The following is a 25823-nucleotide window of genomic DNA, read 5'->3' on the forward strand; positions in this document are numbered from 1 at the left end:
GAGGACTTGGCTGAGGCATTGCTGCTGTTATCTTCCATTTCACTTTGGCACAAGAGTACCACTGTGGTGTAAGAGAGAAGCTAATGAAAGAAGATTCCTTTAGTTGGCTTTTTACACCAAAGTTGTCTTTCTGCCACTACTGACTGGCTGGTTATTTTTCTGATATATTCAAAATCCAGATACTGAGACACACCTCACAATGAAACATGATATAAGTATATGCTTCATCACAGATTGCCCTAAAAGTTAAAACCAGATTTTTCCATGCATGGATGCTGTTTCTACATCTGGTTTTGCATAAACAATCATAATATCTATGAATATTAGATCCATAAAATACCATGTTAAGCAGCAATCTCCATTTGTCATTGAAGTCCATCTGGTATGATGAATATTGGGAAGGAGATGATACAAGTTAAAATAGATGTGGTCACAAGTAGAATCTTTATTTAGTTCAAATGACAGAAACATTACATTATGCATTGAAACTATGTATGTAATAAAACCCAAAGATATAAACGTTTAAGTAAGTAACTTCTAGAAGGATGCAAAGGAAAAAAATGACATGAGAGTGGAGTTTAACCTTAAACCACTTGTGCCCTCACTATCAAAGCAGTGGGTGCTGCTGGCTGCCCTGAAGAGCCCGGAGCCGCTCTGGCAGTGGGAGCACAAGGCACTCGCTGCCTGTGGGTTACAGGGGATTACGGGCTTTTTTCACGCTGACACAACCACTAGTTCTGCCCCGCAGCCTCTGACTGACTGAAACTCTAACTCCTCCTGTTGAGGGCGGTGGGGTTTATATCACAGTAAGTGTTACGTCAGTTTTAACTAATGCTCCCACTGCTGAGCTCTGCATTTTGAGAATAACCACATGCAGCCAGCCAGGCGCTGTGCTCCAGATTTGGTCTGTTTTTTTCAAAGTGATTAATCTAATCCACTCTCCCTGTTCTTGTCATCTTGGGCTTTGTGAGGGCATCCTTCACCCTCGGACAGACACTGTACTTCTCCATCACTGCCATTCCCTGTTAAAAGCATAAAGGCAAATGAAACTCACTGGTGGTCTTTAATACTGGAAAAGAAATGTAGAGCCCAGGTTTTTTGAAGTATTTAAATAAAACTCAGTAAGAAATCCTCTGTAGAAAATGAGAAAATAACATTTTAATTCCTAATTTATTAGGATTCCCACATAAATAAAAGGAAGAGGTGATTGTTAACTATCAATGGATTGAAAATTTTTTCAACAAGAGCTGAACAAATCCTTACTTTCAGTGTGTATGTGCCACACATCTTTTTCTCTGGGATTAACTATGTCACTGTAATCTTAACCAGGGCAGGTAACTGTAATCTTACCATCCTCTTCCCCTGGGCTTGGGACATCTGGTTGATTGCAGACTGGTAACAATAGTAGATTATCCTTGGGCTCAGTGATAACCTCTTCTATCAAGGGTTTCGAGAGGGTGGCTTGTTTATCTTTGATCTCCAGGTATCTTTCTGAATTAGCAGGCTCTGTAAAGAAGCTTTCAACAAGGGGTCTCAAGTGCTCCTTCTCACGCTCTTTATGTATCTTATGCACATTTGAAAAAATTGCCGTTGGAACTTCTACAGAATTCTCAAACACGCTTTTACCGTTTTCCTCCAATGCAGAATTGCTGTCATTTGTCATTTCAGAAATTATTTCAATCTTTGGGTGATATTTCTGCTGTAAAGGTAGAAAACGTAATTGGAAATGTATCACTCTAGATGTAAAACCTAAAAGATGGGTAAATATCTCTTGGATCCACATAACAGTCATCAGCCTTGATGTGCTGTTCTCCCAAAATGCATGGAAGATGTGCTTCACCCATAGCTCTGCTTCTTTGTGGATGAATCTTGGGTTAACTATTTCTCAGGCATTAGCCATGAACTGACCATAAACTATTAACGGTTCATAAAAAGACCTATTTCAGCAATTCAGCAATGTGTGGGCTCAGTTCTATTTCTTTACCTCCAAACAGAGGGACCTGACTAACACCTTCATCTGACTTCAGTTAAGAACTGAACGCCTTTGAAGCGTGACAGCTGCTACCACGTGCTCCTTCAATACTCCTCTTTGTTCCCTTCCCTTATCTTCTTTTAACTGGAGGCTTTGTTGGCCAAGACATTTTGCAACACTATTATGAGTCTGTGACCAAAAGAGCGAATAAATTCCATGCCTTACACTGACTGTAGGAAAAGTTTGCATTATCTTGGGGAGGGACTTGTGAAAACATGTACTGTATCAGCCTCTGTCTCCAGACAGGCAAGTATGAGTCAACATCAGCACGACAACCAAAACTGTGGTTTAAGATTTGTTCTTTTCTTTTTCTTTTTTCTCTTCTATTTCTGTTTATAGGCTTTTCCTAGCAGATTAGTTTGAGCACAGCACAATCCTAATGTGGGCATGAACTGCCAGGTATCTGACTAGCCCGCAGTGGAGCAGAGGAGTTTGAACGTCTTTGTGTTTTCAGTTCAAAAGTCTGATTTTATTCAGAGGCAGGCAATTTCTTCTATCTGTTCAGTCCTTTGCAGTATGTTAGTACTGGGCAAGTATATTTTAAGAGTTATCTTCATTAAAACACTACATGCTGCTGAGAAATTAATCTTATTTAACTGTTGCATTACCTGATCCTAGGTTTTCATTCTCCTGTATTTGCGACACAATAATATAAAAAATCAAGTTAAAAAAAGATTTACAAATGGATAGAGAAGATCTGCTGAAACATCCATTTTAGTTTATAAATGCATAATCGACTGCAGCTCCCAAAACAGCATTTCACAACTTGTATTATCCTCACTTTGCAAAACATTTGAAAATGTGTTTAGGGAAACTTCATCACTGGAATTAATAGGAATCTTACCTTTTGAACAAAGATTTCCTCTTCTGGGGGAAATTCATTTACATCTATATCTTCTAAATCAGGCAGCTCCTGAAGACAATCACAGGATCATTAATCAGTGGGAAGAGCTACTGTAACCAATAAAATATGACATCTCTATCTCATGGGGAATCTTCTTCAAAGCAAGGCTTTTCAGGGTAAGAGGCCACAGCCAGCAATATCACACTGTCATCTTCTCCCTGATGACAGTTTTCTCTGTTAAGCACATGTGGGAAAAGGGAAATTCATCTGTCTCCAGAAACAGCAGATGGGAAGGCAATAACCTTAATGTCAGACTGAATGCTATTTTCTACTACTCTTAATGTCAACTGCAACCCATCTTTACGGGTAAGAGCGAAATCAAGATCTGCAGGCTACCTGAAACTGTTTATCAATAAACTGTTAACCTAAATAGATCTAATAAAACAATGTTTTACTGTGAATGCCTCAGAATTAAGGATATAGAACCGCAAACTTGCTGAGAACTGTTTTTCCTCAGACAGGTCAAATCTTTTCAGTTTTCCATTAGAAAATATTACCTAAGACAACTATCGCTTGCTGACATGAAAGCAAAAACAGAGGGTGGGAATACAAAATCAAAGGCAGAAAGTAATACCTTTTTGCCATTTTTTTAGTGTAGGTCAATACTGGTAAAAGCATCTCCTTTTGGTTTTAGATGTTTTTAGAGCTTAATGATTTTGTAGCAAGTTGCTTGGCATGGTAGCATCAGGAACATCTAATCCGTACTGTCTTGTGTGGTGAAGATTATTACAGAATTAAAATTAACAAAGGAAATTTCTGTTTCCTGATGCGGTTGTACCTAGTGCAGCATATCCTGAAGTCAAACAATTTTAGAACAGCATTAAAAATGTACAAATTAAGATTTGAGACTAAAGTTAGTGGGTGGAATTTGATGTCAGTAGGGAAGTGAAATAGCTGTTAGTCTTATTCCAATCAGCAGGGTGCATCTGCAGATCAAACCAATATTGCTTAGTCAAAGTTATCCTGGTTTAGGTACACAGAATGTAGTTCAATCACCACCAAGGCATGTGCAGCAACATGAGCTTGTTTCTGCTTGACAGAGGGATGTCACAACCACCGCATTACAAATCCTCCTCTACTCTGCTCCCTTATATCACTACTGATACCATTGACTGACTCCAGGAAATGAAGGAAGACGATTGTGCTCCTCCAGAGCTTCTCACCGTCGGCATCTTCACAGCCATCCCCTACTACGTCAGTGCTAAGTCTCTTTGGAAAATCTGCACTACTGTAAGTATTGGAGATTGTTGGGAGAAGCTCTTTCCATTACCTAATGTCAGTTGGAGAACAGAGTAGCAGAGAACACTGAAATGTGTAGTAGTGTGTGATTTGGGTTTGGTTTTTCTTCTGTAGAATTAGACTAGTCACACTTTTTATGTGTCAGAAAAACCCCCATGCACGTATGCTGAAGAGTTCCTTTTATACTGTGTTAAAGTTTGTGCAAAGGAGCTTGCTATGATGCCACATAGCACCAAGGAAAAAACAAACATTGAATCCACGAGATCTTCACACTGTGGGTACCTACAGTATCACTATTTATTTAAAGTTTTTATTTCAGACCCTGCAAGATCTGCTTATAAAAATAATATTGTATACACTTGGAATTTTTTCCAGTTCTCTCCACTATCCTTGTTAACCCTATTATTAAAAACAGCTAAACAGGAGGAGGCAGCAGTAAGCCCTCTACTGAAGCAGTGAGTTGAGCCCTTCGATAACAGGACGGAATATTTTCCTGGAAAATTAAGAGCATGGAAAAGATAGAAGAGACTGTTCTAAAACATTTCAGTAAGAATTTAGTTAACAGTGGCAGTATAAGGGATCAAAGAGTATATTGAGTGCTCTGGGAAATCATAGCTCAGAAGTTTGTTATTGCTAAGTATGTCATAATCTGACACCGTCACTTTAGCAGCGGTGTCATACTTAGGACAAATTGAATAGTTCTCCTCCAAAGTGAGATTGTATTTTTCAGTGTCTTTTCCATGTCTATTTTCCATGTCCTCCTCATGGTTAAATGTAGTTAAACATGTTTAAATGTTTGCATCATCAGATAGAAATCTAGATAATAGAAGACTGTATTACAAATGTCAATCGCTTATTACACACCTGAATAATGCACATTCTGCTTTTCTTGGAAATATACCTAAAAGTATATTTTGAGAATTAATTTATAATATCGAATATTGCTAGCTAACATTTACAATGAGTAGGTGGCTATTTCTTACTTATACTTTTTCTGCAATAGTTCACATTTTTACTGTGTATTTCATTTGAGTTTTGCCTAAGAGGACACATGGATCCACTAGATTCTTTTTGTTGTGATTTCTGTTTTTTTAAAAGAGAGCACTCATTACCTTCTCCAGAGAAATCACAGATAGAAGGTCTGTGGTGATTTAAGGCCAAAATAAAGTTTGGAAGAGCTGGTAAATTCTTTACACATGCTACACTGGAGAGAATAAATACCCCTACAACTTTACTTTTTGGGGTTTTTTCTTTCTTTCCTTTTACTTTTCTTACTAGTAGACCTTTCTTAGAAACATAGCCATATAGTTTTATTAGCCACACGTTATAAGAATTAATTTAGGAGCAGACAATACCCAATCTGAACTTCTCAAAATCTGAATCCAATACATACATCAAGATAAAGTTTCTCTGGTGTCTCCAGTTTGATCTGTTCAACTTCAGCATATTCATCCAGCTCAGGAAGCATGACCTTTTCAGTAGCTGCCTTCTCTCTTGGTAGATCTAAGGAATAAACAAGTCAGTTGCAGAGAACTAACTGAATAGAAGGTTTTCTATATTGCAACAGCAAGTACTGCAAAACCAGACTGCTGGGGACCTGACTACCATTGCAAAATTCACAGCTGAATCCAGTACTTTGTCTTTCCATCATATTCTTGGTCTCCCTTATATTGTATAAATTAATATTTGCATTTTGCAATAACGTATTTCATAAATCTACAAAAGCATTCTTCCATGTGTGAAGGCACAAAACCACCTCCAGTGGCATCCAGCTTCTGTTGGCAGACAGGCCGCACAGTTTCTGTGGGAGCAGGTCGCTACACCCGGCACACACAAGAAGGGGAATTCCACCTTTCTGTAGCAGAAGTTGCAGGTTAAGCCCTCAGAATTTTTTTTTGTTTGTTGTATTTAAAGAACGTTTTATCAAGTACTACTTGATTTTCAACTAGTCACTGTGGAAATCTATCAGGATGTTCTTATCTATGAATCAGCTGGTTTGAATCATGGCAGAGGCGGTGCTACACTAAGACAGAGTTTGGCTCATCGTCTCTGCATCCTCAGCTTGGTTTGATTCTTCACTGCATACATTACCGTCTGCCTTCTGATTGAAGTTTGAGCATTTGTAAGAACTTGATTCTTGTGCATCCTCTTGAATTCTAGCAGGAATATTTCCAGATTTGAAATCTGTGTTATCGACCCTATTTGGTAGAAGCGTTATCACTTCATCATGAGCATCAAAACTTTCATTTCTAAATTTTTCAGTCTTCTCTTGAGTTTCTCCCTCTTCTGATATATTTGAAGGCTCTGATGTAGTAGAATTTCCACCACTGACATCTGAATTTGCAGGTTCTCCTAGAGAAGAAACAAGTTCATTAAAACTGCTGAGTTAATCTACCATCACTCATTCTAAATATCCAAACTTTACTACATGGTCTTAACAGTTTGGCCTAAAATATGCATGAAAAGCTCCTACTTCGTTTGAGCAGCTATTTGTGGATCAGTAGTCCTCCCAAGATTGGAGCAATGTTGTGGGTTTTCCCATCTCAACTCCCCAGCAAATAGAGTTCCCCAGCAAAAAACTCACCTAGAGAAAACACTATAGCAAATAACTGTCTGGTATCTATAGTTAACTTTGAGAGGACTCACAGCGATTAGATATTTAAATATATGCTTGAGAATTTTGATGGATCAGTGACAAATGCTGAAGTCATCCTCTCCTTTATGCAATCTACCTGTTTGCAGAAGTTTTACTTGTTGACTTCAGAGCCTGTGAAACCCCAAAATGTATCGGATGGATAGATAAACACTCCTCTGCACTGTAGCATTATTACTTGGCTTCAGTCCTTGTTACCCAGGCATACTTCTCTAGGAAGGTTAGGTTGGGGCCTATTACTGGTCATAAACGTAAGCCTCCTTGAATAATGTGACAGGAGGATTTGTGGCATAAAAAAAGGCAGTAAGTGAAGCAAATGATTAAAGTCCTTCCTCTTAGTGCCTGTATTACCACCGCGGCAGGCTCTAGGCTGAAGCTCTTACTGGTAGTGAACGCAGCAGTGGAGAGGTGCCTAGATGGGGACTGGCAAGGCAGTTTTCACTGGATCTTACTGGAGCCCACATGCCTATTGAAGCCAGCCCTGTTCTGCATTTTGGGGAAATACTGCTCTTTAGGTGTAACAGCCTGCCTCCACCCATGAAAGCCTGCTGGACAACTGGTTGCTCTGGTGAAGAGCTTGAAACAAGAGCTTGAAACACTGGGACAGAAAGCAGTTTGTGAAAGTGGTTTTTTGGTTTTTTGTTTCATCAGCAATGAGAAAGGTGATGATTGCTTAAAATCATTGTGATTAATCTAAGATGCACTAAGATTAATAAAGTATTTAGTATGGGAAAAGAAGATTCATAAATATATTCCAAAAATTGCATCAGCCTGCTTCTGAACACTTAGGAACTATTTATTTATTTTAAACATTCAAATTGAAGCAGACACAGACATCTTCCAAAATAGTAACCACAAACCTTCTAGGATGTCTGTTGCATCTCCATTTTCACATTTTGTACTTGCATCTCTTTCTTCCATATACTTTTGTCTTTTCTTTTCCTCTGCTTTTTGCCTGATTGCTGCTAAAGCATCAATGCTGTCTTGGATTTTTTTTCTCTCTCGGGTTTCCCATTTTTCCCTTTCTGCTTTCTCAGCTTCAAGCCCTCCAACTGCCCAGGCTTCTGCACAGGCTCTAATGAAAACACAAAAGCTCACTGTAATACAGCTTTAAAAGCCCATCTTTATAATGAGAGAGAAATTTAAAATAGCTTGCAACAGCACAAAATAGCTGCAAAAGAAAAAAGCATATAGCAGTGACAATCTCTTACACAACAGGGATGCACATATATCTTATCCTGTATGCAGAATTGCAACAAAAGAAACAACGATATCCAAATGCTGGTGATTCCACCACCAGAGATCTGCCAGGACTGCTGATCTTGGCTCTGCTTTTCCAGACACCTGTTCAGTTTCTCTTGAAATTGGGATTTGCCTCTGGTCTACAGACTTGGCGTAGAACAATTCTGTTCAAGAATTAATTCTCTTGTGAAAAAATACATGTTTTCTTCTAGGTATGTTAGATGTAGAACTCCATAGTATAGTGCACTTGTACGCAAAGCCACCCACCCTCAATAAATTATACCAGTTAGTCTTCCTTTCCTTCCGTGACAATATCGACAAAAAATGGACTTTATTTGAGCTGTGTAAAGAAGATGGCTCTGTTTCTTACCTATCCTTTGGGAAAACTGGTCTGTCATCCAGATATGTTAGTAGTTTTAGTCGAACAGTAAGTGTTTTTCTATAATTAGCAATTTTCTTTATCACTTGGTTTCCCATCAAATTCAGCACACGCTAGAGAAACAAGGGAAACAATTTTGAAAGTTAAGTAGCAAAAAACCCCAATCTGGATATGCATTTGCTTTATCATTTCAAAAACATGATGTAAATAAAACATCCTGGGTCTTATAGATAATCTACAAAAAACAATGTTTAATAACATTTCTTTTAGACCACGACCTATTGTGCACTGAACTACCCCCCCAATGTGTAGTTTGTCAGGTCCCATTTAATGGGATTCACCCATATACATGATACAAACCCTCAGCTATATTCAGCTTACCAAATTAGGCATGGCCTCCAGAATATTTATAACACTTGGATCACTTAGATTGTTGTGAGAAAGGTCGAGAACAGAAATACTTGGGCATTCTTGCAAGTGCTGTATGTCTTCCACTGTTTGTAACTTATTGTGAGCAATCTGCAGAGTCTGCAGGACTTTCAGACAAGCTGTCAGACAAGAAGAGTACAGTGAAAGGAAGGTAAGAGTCATTGCTTCACAGGCAGTTTTCTGGAGCAAGTAGAAAACTGCATTGTCAAAACAGTTGTTTATATTGAATTGGGAACTTTTTTCCTGAATTTGTTATTCTGCTATATGCACTTTTTGGCTAGGCCTCCAAAGCTGCTTTCTTCACCCCCGGGGAAAAACAGTTTGTTTGGTTTTAGGACCGTGGTTGTTTTTAATTTACATTTCAAACTAGTCAGTTACACAAAGGCAAGACTTATGTTTCAAATTACTCCCAATGTACACAAATGATAATGTAGAGGAATTCATTTTTATTTTCTGCTGAAGATGGAATAAATCCTTTAACAGACATAAAAGATTTTGTAATCATGTCTGCAACTGCCAAAGCACATCTTAACTGTAAAGTAAATGGTGAAAACTGGATTGTCAGCCTGTTGGCAACACTAAGGTCTGAGATGGTATTAAGAAATGAGGAAAAACTACTTAAATGTCCTAGGTATCCATATGAAAGCAATTACTATGTCTTCTCTGTTCTGTCACCTATTTAAATTGCAAAATACATAGGTCTGACTCTTCAATAGAAGCCTTGTGGACTTTGGTATGGGATACTGTGCAAAATTTTAACAGGAATAAAAATCCCTTTGAAACTAGCACCATTAATAATAGCTTAGCTTAGTCAAAGCTTAGGAATATGGGCTCATTATAGGTTAAAACATGCTGCACCAACAGTTCTTACAGAGATTCTCAATGGTCTTAATGTAGTTGTTACTGATATTGAGGGAATCCAGCTTTTGTAAGGGTTCAAGGTTTTCAATTTTATTAATTAAATTGAGTTGCAAGTAGAGGCAACGCAACTCTGTCAGAGCCTCCAAATTCTCAATTTTTGTTAAGCCATTGCATTCCAGCCATAAACACTTCAATCCAGTATACTCTTCAAGATTCTCCAGGCGATCAAATCCTGCAGAAAAAGATGTTTTAAAATGAAATTGCACTGGCTGAAAACAAGTCCTTAGAAGAGTAAATTTCATTAAACCAGTGCTGCTGAAACAGCCTGTGAGAACACTTGTACTCAAGTTGCTGCCGCTATTTCCACTGAATTAATGGTACGGTACCTGGCCCATAAAGGGCAAAAACATACAGGTACCTATTCTGGTCTATATCTTGTGTAGCCCTTTAGATGCTCAAATAATACATTTTGAGAAAATAGCAAAACCAAGGCCAAATGTAGAAGGCAGATTTAGCATGTCCTATTTATTTAAAACAATTCTTATGCTAAGCTGAACCAGCTAACTATCATGCAAAAACCTGCTCAAAGATCCCAAGAGGATGATCCATGTTCATTCTAACAACTTCTTTTTCTTTCAGTAGTTTTTGAGAACATGCAAGTGTTTACTGTTCATTTTCTTCCTGACCATTTTTATCTGGCAGTAAAAAAGTCCCCAAAGCTGAAAAACAGCTTCTTTATATGAACACATTTAAGAAGAAATACATATATTTTCCTCTGAATGCAACCCAGACCAGAATTTTAAAACATTTCTCAGAGGCTACTGGGTTGTTTTTTTTGGGGGGGGGAAGTATCCCTTGGTTCCTACTGATTTTTTGAAGGACTCTAAAAATTGGATTTGGTCTATAATCAATTAATTTTTCTACCCTCATATTGACTCATTTTGTTTCACAATTTTGTTAGTATATAAAATTAAATTACGTTTCTAATATAAAAGAATTATTAGATACCCTACTTCAGTGAGCCATAAAATAGATTCTCTGCTAAAATGCTACTTAGAAAGATAAATCTAAACAGTTATGTCCACATCTTACCTTTATAATGCAAGTAAAGTGTATCATTTAAGTATGGGGTCCAATATAATTTCTGCTGTTTACAGATGTCTTTCAGAATCTTCTTTGTCATTCTAAAATAATTATGGGAAGCAGAAGCAAAACAAAAAATGTATTTCAGTGCATATTCTGAAATCTTTGGGTTTTTAACAGATTTCAATGCCACACAATTAATAGTTCTTTTATGCAAGGGAAACAGTTATAGCTTTACAAGACTATACTCCAAACAAAAAAGCAGTAGTTTCTTTAGAGTGGCTTTCCATTTCTGCCTGTTTGAAGTGAGTTACCAGGCTCTTCTGCTAAAAAACACAGAGTATGTAGGAAAGTGGGTAGGGAATTAGAGAGCCCATCTTCTTGGAAAAGAGCAGGATGATTCTATGTTAGACTCTGTTTCCTTCCTCTCCAATTCTTTCCTCCACTCCTTGCTGCTTTGGTGCAGGACCTTTGGTGGCATAGCCAATATGCCACATTTTTCTCAGACTAGAAAAATCAATAGTTATCAACCTAACATTTTAATGAAATGCTGACTCTGAAACAGCACTTGACAATTTTAATATAGAACTGTGATTGGCTAGGACACGCAGTAAGAAGATGAGTAATACCTGTTCAACTGTAATTGCTTAATGTTCAGCTCCACTCCTTTTGGGATTTATGCAAGCAAGAAGCAAGAAAAGGCTACTCAGGGAAGCTGTGGGCTACAGCTGAACAGTGCAGGGGCAGAGGACTCGGCAAGAGTCATTGGGCAGAAAGCTACAGTGGGAAACAGCGGAGGCTGCGGGGACAAAGCCCTCAGGCTGGCGAGACCAAAGTTGCAGACAGCAGTCAGCAGGACAGCAAAGCCCCAACCTGGTGAGTAAGTACACTGGTGGCCTGCAAACTGTTAAACCAGAAATGGATCGCAGTGAAGAGCAGCTGATGGGAGGAGTTACACCATTATCTGGGCCCCTGCGCTAGACAGCACTGGATCGACAGTTTCATAGAGTTGGTAGTCCCCTAGCAGGGACTTTGCAAAGAATGACAGGACACTGGTTTTGAAGGCAAGGTCTCCAGGGCTACGAAAAATTTTGTAACATTACAGACAAGCAACTTGGGAACCCATCGGGAAAACACCTAGCAAAAACATTCCAAGGCAGAAAATATCTCTATCTTCCCACTTAGAAAGATTAGATTCTGTAGAACAAAATGTCAGAATAAAACTTCTAGCAGATATCCCTCACTTAAAGAAATATTGCAAAAGTACAATGTTAAATGATCCAAAATTATTTTCTACTTGTAAATTCTGTATTAACAAATTGAACTTTGCATTTGTGGTCATAAGTATTTGTAGGCCTAACGTCTGTAACAGTAAGATTTTCATGACATGAAGATATTTTCAAAATCACAAAAAAACTTGAGTAAAGGCAGCAAAGTTAAATCCTTCCTAATGAATTTGCTTTTAGATATATTTACTTACTGCACTAAAAATCTCAATATTGCTGAAGAACAAAACTGTAATGCAGTCAACTAGTCAGCTGAGTTCCTGAGGCAATATAAAATATGATTGTCAGCCTGTAACTGCCCTGCAAGCCAAACATGCCTGACATAAATCACTGAAGGAATGAAAGATTTATAAACTTCAAGCAAAATCTTTAAATATAAACTGTTTTCTTGTATTGTCAGCCCAGGTACATTATTCTATGGTAGCTACTTGCAGTATATCCCACTTTTTTTCCCTGTGCTATTTGTAGTAGCGTTTAATCAAATTATTACCATCTTCAAGAAATTTATAGAATCATAAAATACATTCCTTCAAAACCCTAATTATCTTATGTGCAGTTATTGGTCTCTGCCATCATTCTTCCTAAGAACTGAATTCTGAAGTGTGCCAGGCTGATTAGCCTGGGATAATGAAGTTTTCTAAGTAAGTACAGTCCAATCTACCTCCTGATAACTCAGTGAGAGTCTTTCCCTTGACTTAAAGGACCATGTCTGTCTCTAATAGAACAGCTATGTTAAAGTTAGCAGCAACATAAACTTTGGGAAGTTTCACCAACATGTAAGCAGGTATAGGAACGGAGGGTAAATGTTCATTGTTCCTTATATATCACTGCATAACTAGCCCACGTGACCAGACTTTCAACAATGTTATTAAATAGTACCAAATAGGGGTTTTAATTTTATTATTTGCTTGCAATGTGCTTAATCAGAGCTAACATGAGAATAATCCCATTTCACGACTATTAATGAACAGCCATCACAGTGTATTTTGGTTTAGGCTGGACCAAAATCAGAGCCAGACCTTACAAAGGAGTTGTATCTTATTGTTAACCACCTGAGGTAACTCTGGATTTTCTCTGCTAAAAATTATCTTCACAACTGTAATATTTACATTGTGATGAATTAATGCAATGCATTGTCTGAATTGATGCTGAGAACTGGTCAAATCTACTGACAAATTACTCCCACAAGAGTTTGCACAATTTTCTTCAGAACCATTAAATAGAGTACATCGTGTAGTTAGAATGTAGTTTGCTAAAGCGGCCATAAAAAAAAAAAAGCTGTACAGATGCTGGAAATATCACCAATTCCTGATTTATTGATTATTCTCAAGTTAATCTTCAAAATTTTCTCATGAATTAAGATTAACATATAGAATAGCAAAACTCCCATTGACTTCAGTGATGCCAGGATTTAAATAAAACCACCCACAAACAAGGTATTACCTTATACAGCCCCTCTTTTCTTCTGTTCTTTGACTGAACGAGCTGGTTACCGATTTGTGATCACCATCTGATTTTTGTTCGTTCTGTTGATCTGCTATGGACATACAGTTCATGTCTTTCTCTTGAGTTTTAAGATCTTTGTAAGTAAGAAAACAAGTGCAGTTTAACAGCATGGGTAGGGAAAATTGGCACGTTGTCAATTACTTTAGAGAAATATTGAAGAGCACTTCAATATGAATTTCAAGAAAAGCAGTATTCTAACCAAGATTTTTGCTCAAATCTTTAATGAAAGGAAACTTAACTTTTTTAGAAGGCAAAGCAGTAAAATAAGTAGTAGCAAAATAAACTGTTGAAATCTGCATTTTTTTTTTTTTTAGATCTGGAAGTCAGGTAGTTCCCACTAGTCTTATTATAACATATAGTGACAGTAAAGTACTGGCACCAATATTCTTACAGTCTTAGACATCTACTATATATTACATTTAGTTAACAATAATCTGAGTTTAAGAAGACTGCTAACTTTGCATGTAAAGAGACTAAAGTAATGGCATATCTCAAGCACTGTTTCCTAGTCCAGCTCTTCTACAAAGTTACCCTTTTGCACTCTTCGGAAGGTGTCTCTGGTGCTATACTCATTCAAGCCATCTTTAGACTGCCTTTGATTAATTGCATTTTTAATACTCTTCTCTTCAGACTCTTGCTCTGCACCTTCTAGTTGCACTTGTAGTCCGTATACTTAAAAAGAGACAGTGTAAACAAGATGATTGTACCAACTCATTTAAATATGATTGTAATTAAAATATTTGGAGGTCAGGCTAGCTGCATGATTGCAACACAGGAAAAGGTATCTCTTCAGCAAGAAGAAAATTAAACAGAAAGAAAGCAAGCACAAGAAGAGAGCAGTTGAGTAAGTCTCAGTTATGGCAAGATTTTCAGTGACTTTGCTGAGAGAAAGAATAAACTCATATTACATCCAGATGAGTAATGACAGACTTGATGTCTAGGCTTTATGGTCACTGAAGTTCTCTAAATTCTCTAAATCCTAGCGAGCCAGCTGGATGAGCTCACCTGTGGTGACAGAATTGCCTTCCTTTTCTGTTTGGCTAGCTGCATTTCTCATGTCATTCAGAGATTCCCCTGACACCTCTTGTGCAGTAACCTTTCTTCCAAGGCCTTTGTCTTCAATTTGTGACTGCATTTTAAGATATGTGATTTAGACAAACATCAGCCAAGTCAGCATTTGATTTACAGTCCAACTTTCCCAGACAAAACTTCTGAAGGTTTTAGTAGGAGAACCTCTTACAGATAAGAAGACCTGTATGATTAAACTATGAAGCCTGCATTGGAGCTGGCAACCTGGGGCTAGTCACTGCAAAGATACCAAAAGGCAGGGAGAGCTTATCTTAAATCCTGCCCCCTGTGGACCTCACTCAGAGCAGAGGGCCACGGCCGAAGAGCCTCCCAAAGCAGCGGGAGTCACTTTTTTCCTTTTGAAGGTGTCGAGCTGAGGACGCAGCGATGGTGCCCTTCGAGGCACAGCCTGCTCTTGCCTACCGCCTGCCTGCTGCCCCCCTGCAAGCCGGCGGGCTCCTGAGGCGAGTTTTAGTCTCCTCACAAGGACTGCAGATGCTGTCACGTTTCCCCCCTGCACTTTTCGCTGCTGTAGCGCGGGAGCTCTCTGGGCCAGACTCGTGCCCTAGAGCGCAGTGCTGGATCTCCCGTTAAACCTCCAGCTCCCTTTGCCTGACCCGGCCCCGGCCTGGGCTGGGCCGGGCGTTCGGACGCGAGCCCCGGCGCACGGGGTCGGCGGCCGCTCCTGGCCTCGCCGCGGTACCTCCCAGGCAGCAGGAGATGTAAACCGCGAGAGACGGCGCGGAGAGACCGAGACCGAGACCGAGACCGAGACCCCGCCGGCACCGGAGACCCCTGAGGCGCTGCCGACCGCGCTCCCCGCCTCGGCCGCCGTTGCTATGGCGACGCCACGCGCAGGCCCACAAGGCCCCGCGGCCGCTCCCGGCGGCCCCGCGCAGCGGCGCAGGTGGCGGCGGGCGAGGGGAGCGCGGTGCTCCCGGAGGGTCCGGCCCAGCCCCGCGGCCGCGGGTGAGGCGCTCCGGGCGGGGGGCAGCCGCGGGGGGCGGTTTCTCTCCGTCACAGCCCGGCCGGGGCTAGGCAGGGCCCTGGGCTGGGTCTGGCAGGGTCGGGCCCGCTGGTTGGCGAGGGCGTGCCCGGAGCCCGCCATCCCTCCCGGGAAGGGTGAGGCCTGCGGCCCGCAGTGCGCGTCGGCCGGCTGGGCCGGGGAGGGCGGTGAGGAACGGCGCTAAAGGAAGCCTCCGGCTCCGGCTGTAGATCGAGTGGTGCCGAGGAGGCGGCGGTTGGGGTTTGTGCTTGTTTTAAAAAAATATTCACTAGTAAAAACCTAGTGAGGCGCAGTATGCTTTCCCCTAACAGGCGGTGTGCTGTGTGATATCGATGCATGGCGCTGTACCGTGGCTTGAGGTTTTTCAAACCGTAAGGACACGGTAGATGTGGTGCACTCGCTAGGAAAGGGTTAGTGCTTTGTGATAGTGCCAGGGACTAAAGTGATGCTTCTGACTCTGAGCTTGCTTCATCTCTCGTGTAGCTGTCTGTGCTTGGAAGAGCGTGTTGTTTCTTGTGTGCTCGGCTCTCTCCTGCTGGTTATCCTTGCCTCTTTTGTAGGTGGATCTTAATCTTCCAAAACTAGTTTTTACATGTTGAGCTTCCCTTATCTACTTGGACTTGAATTGTTTTATTTACAGTATAATTGATTGGTGTTATTGCAATATAACTGATTAGTAGCTAAGGCCTTGAACAAGGGCTAAACAGTAGCTAAACCTGTGAGGATGATGGTAGGTGATATCCAAATTTTAGCAGGCTGACGTGGCTTTTCTGCATCAAAATGGTGCTCAGACTGTAATGTGCTGAATCTCAAAGCTTATCCATTCAGTCTGAAAAGTCTGCATGGCCCAAGAAGCGATTGTAATTGCCTGTGTCTCTTGTTTTTTTTCCAGGCTTGTGATCACCATGGCTGCAGTGGATCGTTTCAACCTCTTGTACAGGGAGATCAGTCGTTCCTGCAATTTTTACATAGAGGCCCTGGCTATAGTTGGAGCTTGGTACACAGTCAGAAAGTGTGTCTCGCTTGCGTTTGACACTTACCGCATGCTTAGGTTGCATTTAATTCCAAAGCTGGGCGGCGAGATTGATCTTGTCAAGCAGTATGGAAAATGGGCCGTGGTCACTGGTAAGAGACTGAAGCAGTATATTTGTTTATGTTTATATAACATATTGTGCCAGTACTGTAAAACTTGCTAGCTTATATTGCTGGTGAGGTTTATGTCACAAGGTGGTGCCTGCATTGTCTCAGGTTGCACGTTAATCTACTTGAGCAGTGACAGTTGTTCAGTGCCTTACTAAATTCAGTTCCTCATGAGACAAGCAAGCTTGTTGATTGACTGCTGGGAAAGAATCACAGAGCACTTTTTCCCAAAAATTGCAAGGTATACCCCAAACACATGCAAGTATAGACAGAGATGCAGGCAAGATCCTTTTTTTGTTATGAGCTTTTCATATGTGCTCAAGTTCTTCAACAAGGTTCAAGTCACGTACCTCTGACATCCTCGCCTTTCATTCAGGTTCTACTCTAAGCTCTCTGTTGTTGTCATAGAAAATATAAAACCTGTGTGAGATGGGATTGCAGAAGGCTCCTACTGATGATCACAGAAACATGGTGGGATGACTCACACAACTGGAGTGCTGCAGTGGGCGGCTATAAACTCTTCAGAAGGGCTAGGCAAGGAAGGAGAGGCGGTGGGGCAGCCCTGTATGTTAGGGAGTGTTTTGATTGTCTAGAGCTTAAGACGGTGATGATAGATTTGGGTGTTTATGGGTAAGAATCAGGGGGAAGGCCAACAAGGCAGACATCATGGTGGGAGTCTGTTGTAGACCACCCAACCGGGATGAAGAGGCAGACAAAATATTCTATAAGCAGCTGGGAGAAGTCTCACAATCACTAGCCCTTGTTCTTGTGGGGAACTTCAACTTACCAGATGTCTGCTGGAAGTACGATACAGCAGAGAGGAAACAGTCCAGGAGGTTTCTGGAGTGTGTGGAAGATAACTTCCTAACAACTGGTGAGGGAGCCAGCCCTGCTGGACCTGCTTTTTGCAAACAGAGAAGGACTTGTGGGTGATGCGACAGTTGGAGGCTGTCTTGGGCGCAGCGATCACGAAAGGATAGAGTTTTTGATTCTTGGACAAGTAAGGATAGGGGCAGCAGAACTGTCACCTGGGACTTCCAGAGGGTAGACTTTGGCCTGTTTGGGAGCCTGGTTGACAGAGTCCCTCAGGAGGCAGTCCTGAAGGGCAGAGGAGTCCAGGAAGGCTGGACATTCTTCAAGAAGGAAATCTTAAAGATGCAGGAGCAGGCTGTCCCCATGTGCCAGAAGATGAGCTGGTGGAGTAGAAGACTGGCTTGGCTGTACAGAGAGCTTTGGCTGGAACTCAGGAAAAAAATAAAAGAGTTTGTGACTTTGGAAGAAGGGGCAGGCAACTCAGGAGGACTACAAGGACATCATGGTTATGCAGGGAGAAAATTAGAAGGGCCAAAGCCCAACTAGAACTTAATCTATCTACTGCTGTAAAAGACAATAAAAAAGATTTCTATAAATACATTGGCAACAAAAGGAGGGCTAAGGAGAATCTCCATCCTTTACTGGATGCGGGTGGAAACAGTGACAAAGGATGACGAAAAGGCTGAGGTACTTAATGTCTTCTTTGCCTCAGTCTTTAATAGTAAGACCAGTTGTTCTTTTGGTACCCAGCCCCCTGAGCTGGAAAACAGGGACGGGGAGCAGAGTGAAGCCTCCATAACCCAAGAGGAAATGGTTAGTGAGCTGCTACACCACTTAGACACGCACAAGTCTATGGGACTGGATGGGATCCACCCAAGGGTGCCGAGGGAGCTGTTGGAGGTGCTCACCAAGCCACTTTCCATCATTTATCAACAGTCTTGACTAACTGGGGAAGTCCCAGTTGACTGGAGGTTAACATATGTGACACCCATCTACGGGAAGGGCTGGAAGGAGATCTGGGGAACTACAGGCCTGTCAGCCTGAGCTCGGTGCTGGGGAAGGTTATGGAGCAGATCATCTTGAGTGCCATCACGTGCCATGTACAGGACAACAGGTGATCAGGCCCAGTTGGCACCAGTTTATGAAAGGCAGGTCCTGCTTGACTAACCTGATCTCCTTCTATGATAAGGTGACCCATTTAGTGAATGAGGGAAAGGCTGTGGATGTTGTCTACATGGACTTTAGTAAAGCCTTTGACACCATTTCCCACAGCATTCTCCTGGAGAAACTGTCTGCTCGTGGCTTGGACAGGTGTACTCTTTGCTGGGTAAAAAGCTGGCTGGATGGCTGGGCCCAAAGAGTGGTGGTGAATGGACTTAAATCCAGTTGGTGGCCAGTCACAAGTGGTGTTCCCCAGGGCTCAGTATTGGGGCAAGTTCTGTTTCATATCTTTATCAATGATCTGGACAAGTGGATTGAGTCTGCCCTCAGTAAGTTTGCAGATGACAGCAGGATGGGCAAGAGCATTGACCTGCTTGAGGGTAGGAAGACTCTGCAGAGGGATCTGGACAGGCTGGGTCGATGAGCCGAGGCCAGTTGTATGAGGCTGAACAAGGCTCAGTGCCGGGTCCTGCACTCGGGTCACAACAAGCCCCTGCAACGCTGCAGGCTTGGGGCAGAGTGGCTGGAAAGCTGCTCAGCAGAAAAGGACCTGGGGGTGTTGCTTGACAGCTGGCTGAACATGAGCCAGCAGCGTGCCTAGGTGCCCAAGAAGGCCAACAGCATCTTGGCTTGTATCAGAAACAGTGTGGCCAGCAGGACAAGGGAAGTGATCGTCCCCCTGTGCTCGGCACTGGTGAGGCCCCACCTTGAATGCTGTGTTCAGTTTTGGGCCCCTCACTGCAAGAGAGATTGTGGTGCTGGAGCGTGTCCAAAGAAGAGCAACAAAGCTGATGAAGGGTCTGGAGCACAAGTCGTATGAAGAGTGGCTGAGGGAACTGGGGTGGTTTAGCCTGGAGAAAGGGAGGCTGAGGGGAGACCTTATCGCTCCCTACAACTCCCTGAAAGGAGGGTGCAGAGAGGGGGGATGAGTCTCTTTAACCAAGTAACAAGTGATAGGACAAGAGGAAATGGCCTCAAGCTGCACCAGGGAAGGTTTAGACTAGATATTAGGAGAAACTTCTTCACTGAAAGGGTTGTCAAACATTGGAACAGGCTGCCCTGAGAAGTGGTCGAGTTGCCATCCCTGGAGGTATTTGAAAGACGTAAATGTGGTGCTTAGGGACATGGTTTAGTGGTGGGCTTGGCAGTGCTGGGTTAACGGTTGGACTCCATGATCTTAAAGGACTTTTCCAACCTAAATGATTCTGTGATTCTGTGACAATTTCTTTATTGTTGTGTTTTTGAGATCACCATATTCAGTGTCACATGATCTTCAGAGAAAGGAATAAAGCTATAATTGAAAGAACTGGCAAAAGAGAAGGCTGGGGCTGCTCTGATTTTCACCTTTTGTTTTCCCTATTACAGGTAGCACAGATGGTATCGGGAAGGCATATGCTGAAGAACTGGCAAAGCGTGGTGTCAACATCATCTTAATCAGCCGAAACAAAGAGAAGCTGGAGGCTGTGTCTAGAAGTATATCTGAAACCTATAAAGTGGAAACAGATTTCATAGTAGCTGACTTCAGCAAGGGGCGTGAGCCTTACCCAGGCATTAAGAAGGCTCTGAAAGACCGCGAAATTGGCATTTTGGTGAATAATGTAGGAATGTCTTATCCCTACCCAGACTATTTTACCAACCTGTCTGAGGATATGCTGTGGGACATAATCAACGTAAATATTGCTTCTGCTAATATGATGATTCATATTGTGCTGCCAGGCATGGTAGAGAAGAAGAAAGGGGCAATTGTGAATGTTTCTTCTGCATCCTGTTGTCAGCCAACACCAATGTTGACAATCTATGGAGCCTCTAAAGTAAGTTGGGGTGTAATGTTTAATGGTATGCACTAAAAAGTAGATGCATTATAGGTTGGTTGGTTGTAAATACATTTAGCAAGGATATCAAAATATACTTGAAAGTTTTCTAGGAATTTGTTCAAATGCCAGAGGTGTTACATGTAATATGCAGTAAACTCTTTATCCTCACTAATACTGGACTTTGAACCGAAGGCAGTGCTATTTGGATTACGTGTGAACTGTGGCATAACAGTAGTCATAGGAAAAATGTTACCTTCCTCAGAGGAATGATGCGTAAAGCAAAGTGACATTTCTGTGACCCATTGAAAGGTTCAGGCATTTAATCTCTTCTTCAGCTGAACTGCGCAGACATAGCTCAAGCTACTTACACACTAGTGTTTGGTAGCAAGAGGGATTATACTTATGCTCAAGGCACTACGATGACAAGGGCTGTGACCAAATCAAGCCACTGCTTCACTTAACACCAAGGGACAGAAGGCTGCTTACACCATTGCCTGTACCATATTTGGGGAGAAGAGAACTCCCTCCCCCTCCCCCTGATGAGATCCAGTCAATAATGAATAGGATGGGGCAGCTGGGTGTTGCTGGAAGTATGAATGGATGTGGGGATGCAGATTTACGCTGGATGACTTGCTGCTGAATCCACAAAAGCAGGATCTTGCCTAGATCTGGGGTCTAAACACAAGTGATTATTGCTCCCAGCTGTTGGTGGCTGCCCTCTGCTGTAGCCTAACCCCTGTGCAGCCTTGCTGCTGGGATAGCTCTTGTACTTCCTTTTGCCTGGAGCAAAACCAGCTCTTACTACCCCAAGGTATAAAACTCCTTGCAGATTTTCTTCAGTGTGGAAATTGGCTTAAGCTTCCTGTTTCTGTTGCAGAGTATCTTCCCCCGTAGGTTATGGTGAGTGTATGTAGAACTGCACTCTGAGGCCTGAATGAAAAAGATCAGAACAAAACCAAGTGTACCAAAGTTTCTTCCTTTAGCTGCCATCATTAATCCAGATCCTAGATCAGCAATCCAGTTTAAAGGCTGGCCTCTGTACACTTGTATTGGCACAGAAGTGGGAAGAAGCTGCGCTAGCATCGTAAGCCTCTGTGTGTGTTAACAGTGTATGGTGTTTGAAGTGGTTCGTTTGTTTTGTTTCTTTTCTTAAAGCAGGTGTAAGCATTTGTAGATGCTATCCCAACAGTTTGCTGGGAACGGAGCTTTTGCGAGGCCATTTGGGAGCAGCAACCTGTTTGCTCACAAGCTGAGTCTAAAATTCTCTTTCTTGACACAGCAGCAGCTTCAGTGTGACAGCAGTGTTGCTGCCTTGATAAGACTGAGCCATGCTTATTCTCCCATCTGTTTGATTCCAGCAATCCCAGTTATCAGGCTTCTGCTTTTTAGGTTATTCTGTAAAAGTAAAATGAACTCAAGGAGATAATACAGATATACATAAACAAATGCATGTTTAATTTTGCACAAGGGAGTTGCAGGAAATAATTAACCTAGCTTCTGGGGAAGATCAGTTGAGTATGAAGTTTGCCTGTAAATGTATTAAAAAATGGGACTTCATTTTGTCCTTTTGACAGAGTGTCCCCTGCAGTGCCCTCAGACTACAGGTGTTTGGTTTAGATGAAATAAATGTTTCTGTATTGTTTTTAAGCAGAAATTGTCAGATTGTTTGTTAAATTTACATCAGAGAGTTAAGCAGTCATTTTGTCCTGCAAGTTACTATACCATTGCAGGTTTTTAGCAAACAAATAACAACAAATAAAAATGTTGGTAATTCTTTAGAAATGTGTATTTTTATACTATTTATTCAAGATCTTATTTTTTTTTAGCTGATATATAAAATATGCTACAACTTTTCTGTAATTTCAATAAAACTCTGCCCTAAGACTTGATTGTTTTTAGAAATAAGAAATTAAGGAAAAAAGATGTCTCTTTCTGCTTTTGTCTTTCTAGACTTACTTGGACTATTTTAGTAGAGCACTACAGTATGAGTATGCCTCAAAAGGAATTTTTGTTCAGAGTTTAACCCCATTCATAATTGCTACAAAAATGACAGCATGCAGCAGCATTACATCAAAGAGATCTTTCTTTTTTCCTTCTGCTGAAGAATATGCAAGTCATGCTATTTCTACTCTTGGGTTATCCACAAGGACTACTGGTTACTGGAAGCATGCAATAAAGGTAATAGAATTCATTAATCTATTTCATGTCTGTCAATAGAAGTAAATAAGTTGTTGACTTTCTTAAGAGTCTGAAAACTATGCTCGTATTCTGAAAAAGTGCACTATATATTGCAGGACTTAAAGGCATTGTGCCATATTTTCACGCTAATTCTGCTTTAGAAAATTATGCTCAGGCATGCTTATTTTTAGAATGAGGGAGTGAATCCAATTTCCACTTGAAATGCACAGCAAAAATGGGAAAAAGACAACTTTTTATTCAAAAGCACAGAGTATCTCACTTCACTTGGGGTGTTGCTGACTGGGCAAGCATTTCACGATCTTCTATGAACAGAAATAGCTTTTTTCAATCTTGATTTATTGAGCATACTTCTGCTTTGAGGAAGAGTGGGCAGGAGGATGAAATAATAGCAGATAAAAAAGCCCACATTTTTATCTTAAGCTACCTGGAAGCAGGTTCTCTGTATGTTAGGTTTTCATTTTGGGGGGCAGACTGTGGGCTCCAAAGTAATTTTATGAACATTGGTCACATCTCATGTGTCCTGCCTAGTGGCTTTCTATAGCATTAGGTTGAGTAGAAGGAATTGAAGAGGTGGGGATTATTCCAAAAGGAATAAAAGAGATGGGAAGGATTCTGGTAAGATCTGGCAATTAAAGGAAGTGGGCAGTGTAGCTGTTGCGAACTTGAACAAACCATTTCAGGATTTATTTGCAGAACCAGACTGTTCAGCTGTGGGCACTACTTCCAAAGTGGCTAAATATATTTACTTCCAGGGGGTTGAATTTAAGGCTCAGTTGCTTCAAGCAGGTTTTGCCTTGCTTTAGTGGTAATTTGAGAAACTTTGTTTACTTTAATGGAATGTATCTTAATCTGTCTATTCCTTTCTTTTCTCTTCCCTTGTCTCCCTGTACGTCTCCACAGTTCACGCTGGGTGAGCGCCTACCTGAATGGATCTGGGCATGGTTTGCAATGTATTTTCTCAGAATTATGCGCAAGGAAGCTTTAACATGCAAAGTGAAATAGGAGTATCTAGATGTCCTGTGTAACGAGTACTATATTCTGATCAGAGTGCTGCAAAAATGTTCAGTGAACCTTGGTGGGCTTACTGGTAACTTATCCATACCTTGCTAAACAAGCTATGTGCAACCTAGACATCAGAAGTCTGGATCCTCTCTGTATCCTTAAATAGCTCCTCTGCTACTTTCCTCCATGACAGAGAGCTGATCTTGTTAAGGTTAATCTCTGTTCACTTTCTCTTCAAGGTAATTGGGTAGGAGCAGGTACAGTTTTAATTCTTATAGTAAATGACTGTTTCCTGCATAGTCCTATATGCTGTCAACTTGCAAAGTTGACAGAATTTGAGAATTCTCCAAATATGTCAGAAATGGGCCTCAAAAAATCATGTTGTTCTAAAAGACAATCCCAGTCAACTGTATTACATTTCTTTAATATGTAGTTTTGTGTAACTTCTCTGTCTTCTAAGAGCAGATGTTTGTTTGTTTGTTTGTTTGAAGTGCAAATATTGCTTTTGGATTACGTTATTTAAGGAGCTTTTCAAAATGAAGGTGTATGACAAGGTACTGTTGACTCGGAGGTTGTTTAAATGACAGAAGAGGTCTTACAGAGCTGTAAAGGAATTTGGAGATAAGCTTGTATGCTTTCTTATTCCAGGTGTGAATGATCTTGATAATACTTTAAATATTGCTTCAGCAATCTGAAATACAGCTGGAGAATTGAATAAAGAATGTGAAAACACTAGCTAAAGAAAAATAATGAGGAAATAATATTTTTACTTAAAAAGAGATTGGTTTCCTACAATAATAAAAATTATTGAAGTTTTGATGCTCTATGATTTTGATGCTTTTGTTTATATAACTAAATGCGTTTATGCATATGTACTTACTAGAAGTCATCAGGTATCACATACTGCTCATATGTGTTGCAGGCTCTACATCTGAGAGTCAGGAGAGCTGTCCTGTCTGTGTATGCTTAATTGCTGCCTGAAAGAGGGACGTGACTCTGGAAGAATGTTCTCGATCTTTTTGTGTTTTATATTATCATGGGCTTGTTAGTACTGCTTCTGTAATGTTATACTGAAATATCAAACCCGTGAAATACCTATGCAGTATCTTATACACAGCAGCATGACTCAAGGAACATCCTACCCTTGTTTGTGCTAGTATTTGTTGCTTGAATGTTACGGTGCTGTGTTTCCTGATGGTGACAACGGGAGGTCAGTATAGTATGCTAGTTTGCTCCCTGAAATCCCTACGAGAGGATGTACAACAGTTGCACTCTGTTTCCGAATAATGCAGTTGTGATTATGAAGTGGGTACCTGTTGCTCCTCCACAGTAGCTCTGGACTGGTGATGTTAGAACATGGAGTTCTAACAGTGATGTCCCCTACAAAGGTTTAATTGTAGGAAATAATTTAGCACTCATCTCCATCCAGTAAGAGACTGGGTACAAATCTGTTTGTAAATAACTTAATTCTAAGATGTGTCATGTGAAATGCTGATTAGAACTCTTAAAACAAACAAACCAACCTCCCCCAAATTCCAGATGTTTAATATGGTGAAATTGCCCCCAGCCTTCATGGCTGAATGCTCTGTTGAGGTACCCAGTATATTTGCAGGGCCGTGTAGGAAGATACTGAATTTATTGTCCAGAGGGAAATTCAGGCTGTGATTTTTATAACGAAGGGGTTCCCTCTCTTGACACTTTTCCAGTTCCGTTGCTGCTGCCCCTATTCTCAGTTCTTTTTGGGAGGGAGGGGGGAAGAAAATGGGGAGCGGTCAGGGGCGGGACCCGTTCCGTGAGTTTGTCGGCCGCTGACCTCCTGTTCTCTGGCCCTGAAAGCGGTTTGCTTCAATTGTGCAAAAAGTATATATTCGGTGTTGCTAATAATGATTTATGCCTGTTTGTAAACGGGATTTAAACAAACACATTTATTTTTAGCAAAGGCTTAAATAAAGCTTGAGAAATGTGAAGCTGTAGAACATCCCGACTCCCCTCTCTCTCTTAGCTCC

The 25823-nt window shown here is 41.1% G+C and overlaps 2 protein-coding genes across 6 annotated transcripts; one reads left to right on the forward strand and one right to left on the reverse strand.

The window, feature by feature from the left end:
- Positions 1-425: 425 nt before the first annotated feature.
- On the reverse strand, positions 426-15575 carry DNAAF1 (dynein axonemal assembly factor 1). Of its 3 annotated transcripts, XM_074881598.1 has the most exons (13): positions 14620-15575; positions 14146-14286; positions 13552-13687; positions 10832-10923; positions 9750-9971; positions 8831-8997; positions 8441-8562; positions 7689-7903; positions 6267-6527; positions 5569-5678; positions 2877-2945; positions 1327-1699; positions 426-1022 (listed from the first exon to the last, which is right to left on the reverse strand). In XM_074881598.1, the coding sequence occupies exons 1-13, from the start codon at positions 14747-14749 to the stop codon at positions 925-927; spliced, it is 2136 nt and encodes a 711-aa protein (XP_074737699.1). In that variant the 5' UTR covers positions 14750-15575; the 3' UTR covers positions 426-924. The 3 variants fall into 3 exon arrangements, with proteins under 3 accessions (XP_074737699.1, XP_074737698.1, XP_074737697.1); XM_074881597.1 differs by lacking the exon at positions 14146-14286 and having other exon boundaries at positions 1351-1699; positions 13552-13642; XM_074881596.1 differs by lacking the exon at positions 14146-14286 and having other exon boundaries at positions 1351-1699; positions 13552-13645.
- Positions 15576-15577: 2 nt separating this feature from the next.
- On the forward strand, positions 15578-24643 carry HSDL1 (hydroxysteroid dehydrogenase like 1). Of its 3 annotated transcripts, none has more exons than XM_074881601.1 (5): positions 15578-15651; positions 16581-16813; positions 20168-20613; positions 22567-22794; positions 23716-24643. In XM_074881601.1, exons 2-5 carry the CDS (start codon positions 16594-16596, stop codon positions 23815-23817), a joined length of 996 nt encoding a protein of 331 aa, XP_074737702.1. In that variant the 5' UTR covers positions 15578-15651; positions 16581-16593; the 3' UTR covers positions 23818-24643. The 3 variants fall into 3 exon arrangements, with proteins under 3 accessions (XP_074737702.1, XP_074737701.1, XP_074737703.1); XM_074881600.1 differs by lacking the exon at positions 15578-15651 and adding an exon at positions 15675-15928; XM_074881602.1 differs by lacking the exon at positions 15578-15651 and adding an exon at positions 16079-16098.
- Positions 24644-25823: the final 1180 nt, after the last annotated feature.

The sequence above is a fragment of the Strix uralensis genome, chromosome 12 (assembly GCF_047716275.1).
Source record: "Strix uralensis isolate ZFMK-TIS-50842 chromosome 12, bStrUra1, whole genome shotgun sequence".
NCBI lineage: Eukaryota > Metazoa > Chordata > Aves > Strigiformes > Strigidae > Strix > Strix uralensis.